The sequence below is a fragment of the Podarcis muralis genome, chromosome 1, assembly GCF_964188315.1.
Source record: "Podarcis muralis chromosome 1, rPodMur119.hap1.1, whole genome shotgun sequence".
NCBI classification, from domain to species: domain Eukaryota; kingdom Metazoa; phylum Chordata; class Lepidosauria; order Squamata; family Lacertidae; genus Podarcis; species Podarcis muralis.
In genome coordinates, this window is record NC_135655.1 from 84,437,406 (window position 1) to 84,452,112 (window position 14,707).

Below are 14,707 nucleotides of genomic sequence, written 5' to 3' on the forward strand. Positions count from 1 at the left end.
GATTAGGAGACTACCGCTCTTAACCACTACACCACCCTGTACATACACATTTGCTTTAAAGGGAAAGCATGAGAAACCTAGTCACACGGATCTTCCACATTTGCTTCAACCCTAATTCTACCTCACATCAAGAAAGGGAAGAGCAGGGCATAGGCAATGTGGATTGCGGAGGGAAAAGGGCAGAAGGCCCTGCAGCTGCATCCTGTTTTGGTGCCTCAGACCACTGAAAGGCAGAGGCACTTTTTTCCAAATGAGAACTTGGCACCTGTTCTAATGCAACCTAAGGCCCCTTTTCTGCCCTGCTGTCCCTGTTTTCACATGTACATTTGAACAAATAAATATGGCTAGCCAGAAAATACAAGTGCATATATATGTATGCATTTGCAAATGTGCATACGGGTTTGTTAAAGCATTGTGGTTTTGATCCTTTGCTTCCAGGCAAATACCTGCACAGTTTATTGTGCTGGCTGTGGTCCACAGCCTGGCAGCTGTCCAGTTTCAAACCTCTTCTTTCCGTAGAGCCTCTTGAGGCAGGCAAATGACTTGCCTATGATGCTGTGCTCCCCCAAAAATGCTGTCCCAGTGCTGACACCTGAAAAATTCAGGTCCCCATGTCACCCTCCTTAAAAGAGTAACTATCTCAGATGCGGGATCTCCACCCACCCAGTATAACTACGTAGGACAATGGCAAAGGTACCAGGAGATCAATCATCACCTGGCACAGAAACTCTGAGCCTCACCAGCAATGTTGCTCGCTGCTACGTTTTCATCTCTGCTCCTGCAGAGCCATGATGCAGCCTTGTCCCACATATGGGGGCACTGGAAGTGGGCCCTCAATCCCATAATTATGAAGGGGACAGTCGTGCAGCATGCTAACCCCTCCCTGCCGCCCTTGTTAAGCTAATCAGCCCTGAAGTCAGCACCTGTGAAGGTTGGCAAGGCAGAGCAGAGCACAGGACTAGGTGTTCTTGCAAGGTTTGTCCCCAAGGATGGCACTGCAGCATGGATACAAAAAGGCTGGGCACCAAGTCAGAAAGAGAGAGAGAGAGATGAAAAGGACCAGGTGAGTCCTTGGCAAATGAGGAGTTAGTGCGGAAAGGCTGCAGGAGGAGGAGAGCGAAGGGCGGTGGAATGAGAGCACTGTTGACGGCTGCCAAAGGGAAGGGGCCGAATGAGAAGGGTGCACATAGCAAGGACACAAAGGGCTGGCTTAAAATAAAAATTAAAACCAGGCTCCAGAGAAGGACTTTGGCTGAAAACTCCAATAAGGTATTGGCCACGTTGAATAGAGGTGGCGTAGCAGTGTGGTGAGGAGTGTCAGCTGGAGCCAAGCAGGCCATGGCTTGAATTTCAACGCAGGCAGTGATCTTGTTTATGTGGCTTGAATCAAGAGAAGGCCTCACAGCTCCATGGCAGGACACCTGGTTTGCATGCAGAAGGTCCTAGGTCCAGGCCCTGTCATCGCCATTGGAAAGGATCAGGGGGCAGGTAGTGGTGGAAGGGCCTCCATCTGAGACCCTGAGTCATTATCAGACATAGACAGGCAGGGTGGACAAATAGCCTGCCCTGGTCGAAGGCAGCTTCCTATGTCTCCCTAAGCCATCATCTCTCTCCACCTGGAGACACCACATCACAGCAAATGATGCCAGCTGAGGCCCAAGAGTACCTTTGTTTCTGCACCTACAATGGCAGCCACCATAGCAATTTCCCCAAATCGTGATGGCCCAAGTGTTTTGTCATTCTGTGGCATTCTGGGTAAAGAGCACATAAAAAGGGTAAAGGTACCCCTGCCCGTACGGGCCAGTCTTGACAGACTCTAGGGTTGTGCGCCCATCTCACTCAAGAGGCCGGGGGCCAGCGCTGTCCGGAGACACTTCCGGGTCACGTGGCCAGCGTGACATCGCTGCTCTGGCTAGCCAGAGCCGCACACGGAAACGCCGTTTACCTTCCCGCTAGTAAGCGGTCCCTATTTATCTACTTGCACCCGGGGGTGCTTTCGAACTGCTAGGTTGGCAGGCGCTGGGACTGAACAGCGGGAGCGCACCCCGCTGCGGGGATTCGAACCACCGACCTTTCGATCGGCAAGCCCTAGGTGCTGAGGCTTTTACCCACAGCGCCACCCATGTCCCTAAAGAGCACATGGTGGCCATCATTTTTTCTTCTTCTACCCCACTGTACTGCAGAACAATTGCATTAGGGGGAGGCATTGTGTTTTGGGAAAACGGGCTGCCTCCAGACTGTCAGTATTTTGTGGGAGGTTTTCAAGCAGGCAGATTAGATGAAAACTCATCTCCCACCCAGCCCAAATCATGATGAAGAAGCTTAATTATATCACTTCAAATGTGGAATTATCAGTGTCCCTAAATGTACTTTAACTGTACGGTGTGAATGTGACCAATGTAGTCCCTGATCACGATAGCTGTTGGTCTTTCCTTTTTGCTGCCCCTTCCTTCTGCTGATAAACAAGAAATTCTGGGACTGGGAGTCCCTGGGAGTACATTTCACACAGGGCACAGATCTCTCTGTCTCTCAAATGAGAATTCCTAGTTTAACTGCACAAGCACACACTCGGTTCTAAAGAAGGGATGGGGCCATGACTCGCTGTTCAGAATATTACTTGTTTTGCTCAAGCACTGCTTTTGATTGGCTCCAGTAAAAACCCCAAAAGATCTGGACAGTAGGTGCACAGCTACAGGGAAATCAGCTTGCACAAACATTGCCAAGCATTATCTACAATTTAGCTTCAGCTTCCCGGCAACCTGGGCTGGGGTCCCCTGGATCTCTGATCCCCAATAAAGTGCTTCTTTGCTCCTCATGCTTGGGTCCTGCCTCTGGGTTGAAAATGGGATGGGGTTGGTGGCATAAACAAAATGAGATGTCCATCCTCTTCTTCCTCAGACTATTACAATCCATAGCATCTGGCTGGTCATGGTTAGGAACGAAAAAGATTCTGATCCAGAAAGGTAACTCGTACATTTTGGATAAAGGTGGTCTAATTGACATCAGCAGTAGGATTCCCCCCACCCCCAGAAGACTCTTGTTTTATCAGTACCAACCAGACCTCTACCTAATACCGTGGGATACTCTTAGTAGAAGTCCTAGATTAGTATCATAGAATCATAGAGTTGGAAGGGATTCTCAGGGTCATTATTTGGTCCAACCCCCTGCAATGCTGGAATCCAGCCCACAGCCATCCCTGGGTGGGCTTGAACTGCCAGCCTTCTGGTTAATAGCCAGATACATGGACCCATTGCACCACACCACCTAGTTTTACATTACTACTTCTGCACTGAACAATGATTGTTTAAGGAAAATAGGCAGGAAAGGGCAACTTTGAGGATCAGATGTGAGGGTGGTTTACCCAAGCAGTGGATGCTGAGGGCAGGGGTGGTTTACCCAAGCAGTGGATGCTGAGGGCAGGGAGCAGAGGTTAGGTATTGGAGCTGTGTGTACCTTGCGTCCTGCCCTGCACCAAAAGCTAGCCTGGTGTCAGTGGAAGCCGGTCCATGATTAGGTCAAATGGGCAACTGCCCCCACCAACCTCAGCCAGCCCTTATTGAGCTTCCACTCGCCTGCTTTTACTTGCAACCAGTCCAAGGGTCTGGCTATCGCCATCCTCTTCCTTGGTCTTATGGTTGCCCCTTGTAGAAATCAGCAGGTGGAGTCCAAAACAGAATTAAATGGCTCTGCCTCTAGCTCCACCTACTGCTGGCCTCCTGCATTACACCTTACCAGTCCCAATAGACAGCAGCCACCACTGCCTGCCTGATGCCCTGCGGTGCAGGGGAGGGTGCTGTGCGTACTGAAGTAAGATCAAGCTGCCAGTCTCATTGGCTTGTGGTAATGAAATGGAATGGGCCACTGGAATAGCTCAACTGGTAGAACATGAGAAGCTCAGGGTTGTGGGTTTGAACCCCGTGTTGGGCAAAATCTTTCTGCACTGCAGGGGATTGAAAAAGATGACCCTTCCAGTTCTATGATTCTATGATTCTATGCTGCTTGCTGGGACCAGGATGTGGCAGGGCAGCAACAGGGGTAGGCATGTCCCAAGTTGACAGCTGTGGGTCCAGGTGTGTGCACACTTATGCCTGCCACCACCATCAATCCACCTCACCTCACCCCACCTTGGTCCTGCTGAGTGGCAGCACCGCCTCCACCTCATGCAACTTGCAGTTGCAAGATGTCCAGGGCCAGTCCTGGGAGGATTGTGCATGAGGTGGTAATTGAATTGACCCACATACTAACAGCAACAGAAACACTTTCCTTTTTCTTGTCCCCACTCAGACAGTGTGCGCTTAAGAAGAGCCCTGCCAGATCAGGCCAAAGGCCAAAGGCTCACAGTGGCCAACCAGATGCCTATAGGAAGCCTGCATGCAGGAACGTATATATGGAGGTCAAGAGCATGATGACATTGCTGGCCTCATGCCCAGCATCCATGTGGCACCTTCTATGTGTCTTGGAAGTCCAGACACCTGCCTACGGAAAGCCTATGTGCGAACAGCTGTTCACACATAGGCTCCCACGTGATCAGAGACCCTGGTTGCGCAGGGTTTCTTCAGTGTGGAACTTTCCCCATGCAGGCAGCCCATGCACAAGTATCCAGAGGGCATGGCCAGAGCCACGTAATATGTTGGGGCTGAGGCCAGCAGTGCAGTCCTGTTGCTCCCTTCCTCTGTGTGTAGGTTCTCTACACATAGAGAACACCTGAATGGGATAATTGCTAAGCAACATTGAAAGCAGGGACATTGCTAGGTGGCATTTAAAAGATTCAGGGCACAGGCCCATGACACACATTTGCAAACAACAACAAACACCTATATGCCAAATTGTATGTACAGATGTGGATGGTGGGTGGGCGTAATCTCACCAGCCCTGGGGTCTGCAGTGTGCCCAGCTGTCCTGTAAGCAAAGTAAATTCCTTCCTCCAGTGGGAGCAGAGCAGCCTTAAATCTGCATTGCAAACCTACATTGTGTTAAGAGAAACAGTGACGGGGGGGGGGGGGGGATCTATAGCCCTCCAAGAGGCTGTTAGCCTACAATTCCCATTAACCCTGGGCATTGGCTGTACTGGCTAGGACTGATGGGAATTATAGTCACAGGGTCTAGAGGACGACAGATTCCCCATCCCTGCTGTAGGTTCTTTCCCATAAGAACCATTCATTTGTTCCTTGCACACTGCATTCAAGTTCACAAACAAATGAACATAATGGGTGGGAGCCAGAGGAGCAGCAACTTTGTGGGCAGGAGTTGTCTCCCTGTGATGGAGGAAAATGTTTCATACCCTCCATCACCAAGCACATAAGGTAACATTAGAGATGGGCCTTCCACCCTTAGGCCTAATCCGTGCGATCCTTCCCTCTTACAGGGAGGAAAGCAACATTATGCTCGGTTAGCCACACATCATCTTATATGGTGGTGAGTGGGGAACCCTTCAGCATAAGAAAAATGGCTGACTCAACCAGGTAAGACTGAACTCCTCTATGCTTCTTCTCTGTTACCAGTATCTCTGGAACCGAAACCATTAGGCCTTGTTACTAAACATTTGCTACTCACCTATCCAGGTCAGCTGCGAAGTTGAGTGCCATCATCCCCACCCCGGTCAGTCGGCTTCTTAAGCTGCAGCTAACTGGCTCTGAGGAATCACTTGCCATATTGAATTTCCCAGAATGCCTTGGAGTGGACTGGTGCATTTTGAGCAGTTTAACATGGCTGGTGGCTTCCCAGACTCAGGGAAGCTCAGAGCAGAGGAAATAGGCAAGCAAGTGGGCTGAAGGGGCATCTGCCTCATCATGGGCAGATCCTACCATGGCCTTTTTAGCTTGGCATTTACCCAAGTGTTCCAGATGCTCATTCTGGCCCTGTGTCTAACAAAGGAGGCCCAGGAAGAAGGTAGGCCTCCCCAGACTGTCTAAATTATACAAAGCTTGAGGATTTGAACATATTTGTTTCCTCTGCAGATGCTGAATGTGGAAGAGGGCAAGGGATGGGGGTGGTGGTAAATTTACAAGGCTCCCGTCCACACATTCCCTGTGAAACTTTTGGGCCATATTAGGGCCAGGGTTGTTTTTCCCCTGGCCCAGATGTATCTGTATCCATCCAGGTTATGACCTTCACCTCCCTGACAAAATGGGTGCCAGTGCCAACAATTCCCCAAGAGGAACAGCTGCCATGTGATTCTCTGGTGGTTTGGTCGATGCTCAGAGAACACAACCCAGAGATGGCGCCAAATGTGTTTGTAACACAAATATGGGATTTTTCAGGAATGTGGGGACCCCAAGGCTGCAAAGATGGCAGGGGCCTCCCTAACACATCAACAGTAGAGTTGCCAAGCCTGAAATGGTTGTTTCTCTGCCTCTCCTGTCCTTGACGCTGATTCAGAAAAACAAACCACGCCTAGCAGTGTTTTCCCTTCTATGCCTCTCTTAATACTGTTAAAGGGAAAAGGGTGTTTTCTCTGTGTTTTCTAACCCAGGAACCCCAACTTTAACCCTAAATCTGAGCAGAGATCACAGAACTGCGATGCAAAAACAGGATGTATCGCCTCTGCACACGCCAGTCCTGGCCTATGTAGTGCCGCCACCTTCCCAGTGGGCCCACTTTAACCCAAACCACCACCTTCCCCTATCTCTGACGCAAGCCGCGATGAAGGAATCTTCAGTTGGTAAGCTTCAGCTTCTATTCCGCACCCAGCGCCACTGCAGAACCACAGATCATATTAAGTTTATGGAGGATGCTGGGAGGGAAGGATGATTCAGAAGATGGTGCCAGAAGCAACCTAGGTGGCAGGGTGCCGGCAGAGTGTGAGGCATTTTTAATTTCCTGAAAGGACTCAGCTTTCAGATGCTACGGATTGCTGTGCTCACATAGTGGGTAGGAAGGATGTGCCTGTCTAGAGCCCCTTATCTTTGCCAGGTTTGCGTTGCAGTTAAAAACACAGCCTTTGATACTATCTGCGCCACAAGCTGAATTCTCCTGCAAGCTTTCAAAGCACCCTAATAGGTCCTCCAGGGGTCTGCTACCTAATTTCAACATCAAAATTCCACCAGCAGCCAGATTCAGAGCTGCTGGGAAGCCTTATCGCAGACATGTAAGAGAAAGCTGTGGTTATTAGGAACGACATGGAGCTGCCTTATAACAAGTCAGGCCAGTGGTCTATCTTGCTCAGTATTGCCTACACTGATTGGCAGCAGCTCTTCGGGATTTCAGGCTGGGCTTTCCTACATGGAGATACCTTATGCATGCAAAGCAAGTGCAGTTCCACTGAACTATGTCCCTTCTGTAAATAGGGATTGCTGCTCTGTATGTGCTCAGAGACACTTACTTCCTTATGTTTAATTTGCACCCCAGCAATGACAAAAAGTATAGGGAGTGCACAGATTCTGGGGCTCCTGCTTCCAATTTAGTCCTAATATCTGTCTGTTTATCTATCTATCTATATCTATCTATATCTATCTATCTATCTATCATCTATCTATCTATCTATCTATCTATCTATCTATCTATCTATCTATCTATCATCTATCATCTATCTATCTATGTACTAGCTGCTGCTGCTACAGCACTGCTTTGCCCAGTTCTAACCAAGGAAAAAGGCCCAGATGCTTACGGGGTGACAAGTCTTCAACACGGCCTGCAGGAAGCCCCCATTCTTCCTGCAATGCCTCTACCTGTGGCAGAGGCTGTTCCATGCCTCTGATACACTTCTAAAGAGGTGCAGGGGCTCAAGCCTGCCCAAGAGCCAACAACCAGAGTGGACCCCTTGCAATACTAATCCCTGAGGCATTCCTTGGAAACTGCTGTGTTGACTCACTCTGTGAATGGTCTGAGGCATAATTTCACCACTTCTAGGGCTGCGCTGGAAAGAGGGAGAAGCCCTAGCTGTGGTTCAACCCTCAACAGGTCTGAAGACCTGGAGCCACCCATCTCTGAGGAGAGCAGCAATCATTGATCCTTTCAGAAAGCTTCTTGCTGCCGGTGCAGAGACCAGGCAGAGCACCTTTGCCCACCGCCACCACCGCCTCTCACTTTGCCCGTACCTTCCATATCTGCGACAGTCACGGTGGCGCTGCTGACCGCTTCGCCATGTTCATTCTTGGCCGTGCATTTGTAGACCCCGGCGTCGGCTGCTTTGCAGCTGCAGATCCGGAGGCTGCCATACTCCTCCTCTTGGTCGTCCTGATCCTTGGTGGATGCGATGGGCACTTTCTCCTTGTACCAGCTCAGGTGCGGCTGGGGGCTGCCTGCCACCACAACCTTCAGCAGGATGCTGTGGCCGATGCTGACCGTCGTGTCCGTCAGCTCCTGCAGGAAGACCGGCGCAGCAGCAGCAGGGCTTCCCTGCTCAGTCGTCGCAACTTTGGCTCTTTTGGGAGGGATGGCAGGGCTCGGGGGGGCTCTCCCTGAGCCCCGTCCCGTCCCCCCAGCCGGATGGAGGTTGCTCTGCCCCTGAGATCTCTGCATGGCTCGGTGGGGCCTGCACACCCTGTCACGTCGAATACTGCCTGGGCTTGCAAATCTAGTCCATAACAAAAGCCCCTTTTCTAGCAGGCTTGGAATCCCACCGGCCACCTGGGCCCTGGCAGCGCTCCCCAAGCAGCCGTCCCCCTTGCTTGATGTTCACCCTCTGCGCGCGTGTGACCTCCCACCCCCGGCTGCTGGGTACCTGCCAGGGGGCATGGACGCTGCAGCCCCAGGTGCCTGCCCACCCAGCCGGACAAAGTCCCAGAAGGTCATTCCTCTGCCGGGCAGGGGGTTATTTTTAGGATGCTCTCAGGTTGCAGCCAGCCCATCCCAGCACTTCAAGGGAGCTGGGCTGGTTGGTGCAGGCTGAGACGGCCCTCCTGAGTTTGCTCACCAGCACTCACTTCTCCCCAACCCACAACTCCTAAAACTTTCCCTACCTGTTAGCAAACTTGGTGCCTCCCCTATCCCAAAGGATCCCCCTATTTTTTCTTTTCTGTGGAGCCCAGCACCAATGAGTCCCCAGCCCCTATGCAGTTTCCAACATGCCCCCCCTGTCTCCCCCTGCTCCTCCTCCTCCCAAATAGCAGCTGCCATCTGATGTGTCACATTCCTTGACCCAAGCTGAGAAGAGCAGAGCGCATGACTGGGGCGGCTTAGCTTTCCTCGCAAAGATAGACATGGGAGGATGGGGCTTTCCATATTAAGGCCTTGGGGGCTTCTCAGGCCCAGCCCTCCCTTACCTGTCCCTACGCAAACCGTGCTGGGGACACCTGGAAGACTGGCTGGGGAGACAATGGGAGCTTCCAGGCCCAGCCTGCTCCTTGCGCGTTTGTCCTGATTTAAGAACAGAAGCAGAGCCCGGCTGGATCAGACCAGTGACCCACCTGGTCCAACTTCCTGTTCTCACAGTGGGCGACCAGATGCTTGTGGTGAAAGTGCAAGCAGGATCCGAGCGCAGGAGCACTCTCTCCTCCACTGTGGTCTCCAGCAACTAGCATTTGGAATAACTGCTGCCTGCAGCTGTGGAGGCACAACATAGCCGACATGGCTGGCAGCCCTCAGAGCTTTCCTCCCTGAATTTGTCTATTCTTCTTTTAAAGCCATCTAGGTTGATGGCTATCACTGGCATTTGATCCCACTCGTGTTCCAGTGCATTTCCCCCAGCCACTTTCCCTGCTGTAAAAAAAGTCCAATCTTTGGGGGAAATGGGCTTGTGGTGCAAGAGCTCCCCATTCACTCTAATGGTGCAACCTGATTATATGGTGGGATCTCACACTCAAAATAGTGACAATCTGGAAGTGTGCTTTCCCCATGTAGCCCAGTGGCCACAAGAATATTGGAGTACAGATCTTTCAAAACATTATCCACCCCCACTCCCCAAAATAGAAAACCCTTTGGTAACAGTTTTTTCACATCCTCTGCAGAATCCATATCTACATTTAATAACGCTTCACACTTACTTAACCATGTGTGCATAGCACTCTACTTAATCTATATAACCCACTACTATTTAGACATAGTCATATACCCCCAAAATCACCAAAATCTTACTTTAATAATTTATATAAATTCATTAAATCTGCTTCCAATATTTCTAAAATACATTCCAATATGTGTTGTTGTTGTTGTTGATACCCTGCCCATCTGACTGGGTTTCCCCAGCCACACTGGGTATGGGGGGGGGGGGTTCAGCTAATGTAGGGCTGCCATACATCTGGATTTTGCCATACGTCCTGGATCATAGGCAAGTCAATCGAAAAATTGGTGCTTTTGTAAAAAAAAAAAGCTCAACAATTTTTGGGGTGTCCTGATTTTAACTTTTTGAAATATGGCAACCCTAGCCAATGAGCCCCATGCAACAGGGCTTCCCACTTCTCCCTCTGCACACCCTCATGCTCCCCCAAATTGGCTGCGGGGCAGGGGGACCCCACAAACAAAGCACAGGGAGAAGAGCGAGATGATTGTTCCAGCTTGCAAGCTGCAATGCTTGCACAGAGAGAAAGTCCATCACAGTGCAATGTTGAATTCTGCCCATTAATTCCATAGATAGCGCTTCCCTGTATATTGATTTTTTTATTGCACAATGTTATAACATAACATAACAACATAACATAACATCAATAATATGGTTTTTATCAATCTATTATGAGTCTCCCAGTGAATTAAGTTGAAATACCAATGAACTATCTCTCTAAAAACATACTACATAAACAGTACAATTTATCATTCACATTGTCTTTAAACTCTTGTTTGATATTGTAAGGGATATCACTGAAATATTCCAAAAGCTGTCTGTAAAGTTATTCAAAATCCAAGAACAATGATGTAAGAGTGCCTGGATGATGGGTGGACACAGGGTGTTAGAGTTTTGTAACAGATTAGCACAGAAGAAGAAAGTGAATGCAGAACAAAATTAGATGCTAGACATGGTCTTCCTTTTCTTAGACAGGGTTCCTACTTCACACTAGCAGTTTAAACAGTAACACATATTGTCCTTGCAAAATTGCATTTTAGTTGGCTGTGGCTGACAATTTTTTGTCAAAGCTCAGTATGTTTTAAGAGTTAAACCTCTGCCGTCAGAAATAAGTACTATTGGGTTCCTTACTCCTAGGAAACTGCATTTGAGTGCAACCAAGCTGATCCTAATAAACTGAGCATCATGCTGTGTACTGCTGCTCTTTGTGGTGTGTGTGTGATTATATACACCCATAATAACTGATCAACACATCTCTCTGCCTTTTGGGGTTCTTCTTGAGGATGTAGCTGGCTATGGAGGGGTCTGTCGTTATCATCATCCTCATCATCATCATTACTGATATTGTTATTGTCAGGGTTGCTTCAAGATCCTAGCTCACAGAGGATCACGCTAGCCAACGGTCATTAAGTAAAAGTCTTTATTGAGTTACAGTTTCCATTCTCAAGCTGCTGCGTGCAACCCTACGTCTAGTAGCTAGATCGGCGAAGCTCCGTCTGAATCTCCGCCCCTCGTACACCAACTTAATATCCTAGCCCTGCTCCACCTTTTCCGCCTGACTGTTCTTCTCTGGGTCCCTCTGCCCCCCTGGGTCTCTTCCTTCCGGGATTCTTCGGACGCTGACCCCCCGGACTCTCCTGTCTCCTTGCGCCGGGCTTTAGGACCCGGCTCTCTTTCCGGGCTGCCTACTGCGCCTCCTTCCTGTGCATTTGAACTTGGCGCGCGCGCCCAACCTTCCACCTTCCGTCTAACCGTTTCTTCGCTCCCAGATGGAGGTGTGGCCACCCCTGACTCGTGCCCTCCCTCCTGCTGTGAGCTGCCAGCGCTTGCCCCCTGGCTCCTTTCCTCTTCCCTGCTCTCTGGCGGTGACGCTGGACCCGATCTTCAACTGCTCTCCTCTGATTCCCCTCTGGCTCTATCTCCCTGGGGTGCCCCCCTAAACTCCCCCCTTGCCTTGGCCACTGGTGCTCCTTTCTGTGAATCCTCCGACTCACTGGAGAGACTCGGAGATCTCGGGTCGTCGTCATCGCTCATCCTTTCTTCTGCCTCCTCCCCTTCGCTCTCTGTTTCCTCCCTTGCCCTTGCCTCTGCTCCTGAACCCCTGACATCCATCCCCCCCTCGAAGCCCCCCACTCCCCCTTCCCCTCCTTCCGGTGCTGGAGCTGGGTGCTGCTGCGTCAAGGAGACGAATGTCGGGTACCGTTCGGTTCCCGTAGCGGGCCTCCCTCCGAAGTCTTCCGGTTCTTCCTCCCTTCTCTCGTCGACGACGGTCACCTCTGCTTCCATCTCTGTGCCGCCGTGCTCGAAACCTGGATCGTCCCCGAAAATGTCCATGTCCGTCTCTCCCTCGCTTCCTCCAGGCGGCGTTGCTCGGCCTGGACCTTCTTGCCACTTCCTGCGCCACTGTTCCTCTGGTTTGTCGTCCCACCAATACGAGGGTTCTGAGGCAGATCCCGAGGGCGACCCCTCCGGGGAACGGACGTCTCGTATCGGGTCCTCGTCAGAGTCGAACCCCCGGAACGTGCTGCCCGAAAGCGTGGGTGTGAAAAGCCAGTCGTCGAAAAAGTCTGCTGGCATCGGTCTATGTGGGAAGAGGGCATGAAACTCGTCTTTGAGCAGAGGTTCGTCCAAGGCGTAGTCCGGCACCCAACTGTTCGCACTGGCCGGGGTGCCCTCCCTGGCGAGAAGGTATTCTACCCCTTCTTCCCCCCATCTGGAATCCAAAATCTCTGTGACTTCGTTGATGCGCTCCTTCTGTGCCACTCTTGCGTGCCCTGTTCTGTCTCTGGCCGGACTCTGCGCCGTTCCGGGTTCCTGAAACCTGTGCGGTGCCTTGTAGGGCGTGAGCACCGATCTGTGGAATACCGGATGCATTCTGGAACCCTCCGGAAGCGCCAGCCTGAAGGCCACCGGGTTGACCTGCTCTTCGACTTGATAGGGCCCCAGTTGCTTATGCCCTAGTTTCTTCTTGGCCAACGACCTGGCCGGCACTGCGTGGGCTGCTAACCAGACCCAGTCCCCCACGTGTAGCTCTTCGCCAACCCTTCTGCGTTTGTCCGCTTGTACCTTGTATGCGTGCTTGGCCAGCTCCAGGTGGCGCCTCAGCTGATCGTGGACTTCCTGCAGTTCCGACGCGAACGCATCTGCCGTCTGCGGCTCCCCTTCCCCCAGCCTTTCCAGTCCCGGGAAGGTTCTGGGGTGCCTCCCGTTGTTGGCGAAGAACGGTGTGACCCCCGTGGACACGTGCTTCGTGTTGTTGTAAGCGAACTCGGCGAGCGGCAGGTAATCCACCCACGTCGCAGGCTGTTGATTTGCATAGCACCTCAAGTACTGCTGCATGATGGCATTGACCCGTTCTGCTTGCCCGTTGGTCTGCGGGTGTCTCGCCGACGCCAGGTTGATCTTGACGTTCAGGAAGCCCATTAGCCGCTGCCAGAAATTTGATATGAACTGCCGCCCCCGGTCGGACAGAATAGACCGTGGCAGACCGTGAACCTTGAACACGTGGTCTATGAACAGTTTGGCGGTTTGTTCCGCCGTGGCCACCTTCGCACACGGAATGAAATGTGCCATCTTGGAGAACAAGTCCACCACCACCAGCACTGCCGTCTTGCCCCTCGAGCTGGGCAGATCCGTGACAAAGTCCAGGGCCACCCTCTCCCAAGGTTCGGCCGGAGTTTGCAGCGGTTCCAACAGTCCGGCCGGCGGTCTAAGCACTGGCTTCGCCCTCTGGCAGGTGTCACACCTCGCCACGTAGTCCGCGACCTCCCTTCTCATTCCAGGCCACCAGAAATCCCTGGCTACTAGTTCCACCGTCTTCTCCTTGCCGAAGTGCCCTGCAGTGGGCGCGTCGTGCAGCTGCTGCAGCACCTTGGCGCGAAGTTCGTCTCCCGGCACGTAGATGGCCCCTTTACGGATGAGCAATCCATCTCTTAGCTGGAAACCGTCGGCCGCTGCTTTGCCCCTTTGCACCTCTGAGATCTTTGCTTGCGCGAAGGAGTCCCCTTGCAACGCTCGTCGCACCGCCTCCAGATCCACGGTTGCCGCGGCGCACGCCCACACTGTTGGTGCGAAGATGTGCATGGCGGCCGCTGGCGTTGCTTCCTCCAGATACTGTGGCTTGCGGGAGAGAGCGTCCGCCATGATGTTGGTGTCCCCCGGGACATACTCTATTCGGAAGTCGAAGTTCGCGAAGAACTCAGCCCAACGTATCTGCCTCTGGTTCAGGAACTGTGCCGTGCGCCAGTGCTCTAGGTTCTTGTGGTCCGTGCAAACCTGCACCGTGTGCTTGGCGCCGATCAGAAAGTGCCTCCACGCCTTGAACGCTGCATGAATGGCCAGCAACTCCCTGTCCCATATGGTGTAGTTCTGCTCGGACTTGCTGAGCTTCCTGGAGTAAAACGCTCCCGGTCGCCACACCCCCTGCGGGTCTTTCTGCAGCAGGACCGCCCCCACGGCTCTGTCCGAGGCGTCAGTCTCCACCCTCATCGGCTTGCTGGGGTTGACATGAAGCAGCTGCTCTTCCGACGCGAAGAGACGCTTGAGTGCCTGAAAGGACTGTTCCGCCTGCTCTGTCCAAATGAACTTCTTTTTCTTGGAGCTAAGCGTGTCAGTGATGGCCGCCGTCTGCATAGCGAAGCCCTTGATAAACTTGCGATAGAAGTTCGCAAAGCCGACAAACCGTTGGACCTCCTTCCGGTTGCGCGGGCTCTTCCAATCCAACACCGCTCGAACCTTGGCGCTGTCCATGGCGAGCCCCTTGTCAGACAG

At 51.9% G+C, this 14,707-nt stretch overlaps 1 protein-coding gene across 3 annotated transcripts in view; it reads right to left on the bottom strand.

Moving 5' to 3' along the window:
• Nucleotides 1-8,977, bottom strand: part of SPEG (striated muscle enriched protein kinase) — a 97,875-nt gene extending 88,898 nt beyond the window's left edge. Inside the window, exon 1 of one of the 3 annotated variants that reach the window (XM_028741097.2) lies at nucleotides 8,037-8,977. In XM_028741097.2, the coding sequence (XP_028596930.2) occupies nucleotides 8,037-8,460 (424 nt within the window). In that variant the 5' untranslated portion in view covers nucleotides 8,461-8,977. Of the gene's footprint in view, nucleotides 1-5,553; nucleotides 5,668-8,036 lie in introns of those variants that run through there. The other 2 variants (XM_028741102.2, XM_028741138.2) reach the window with 2 other exon arrangements.
• Between the last annotated feature and the right edge of the window lie 5,730 nt (nucleotides 8,978-14,707).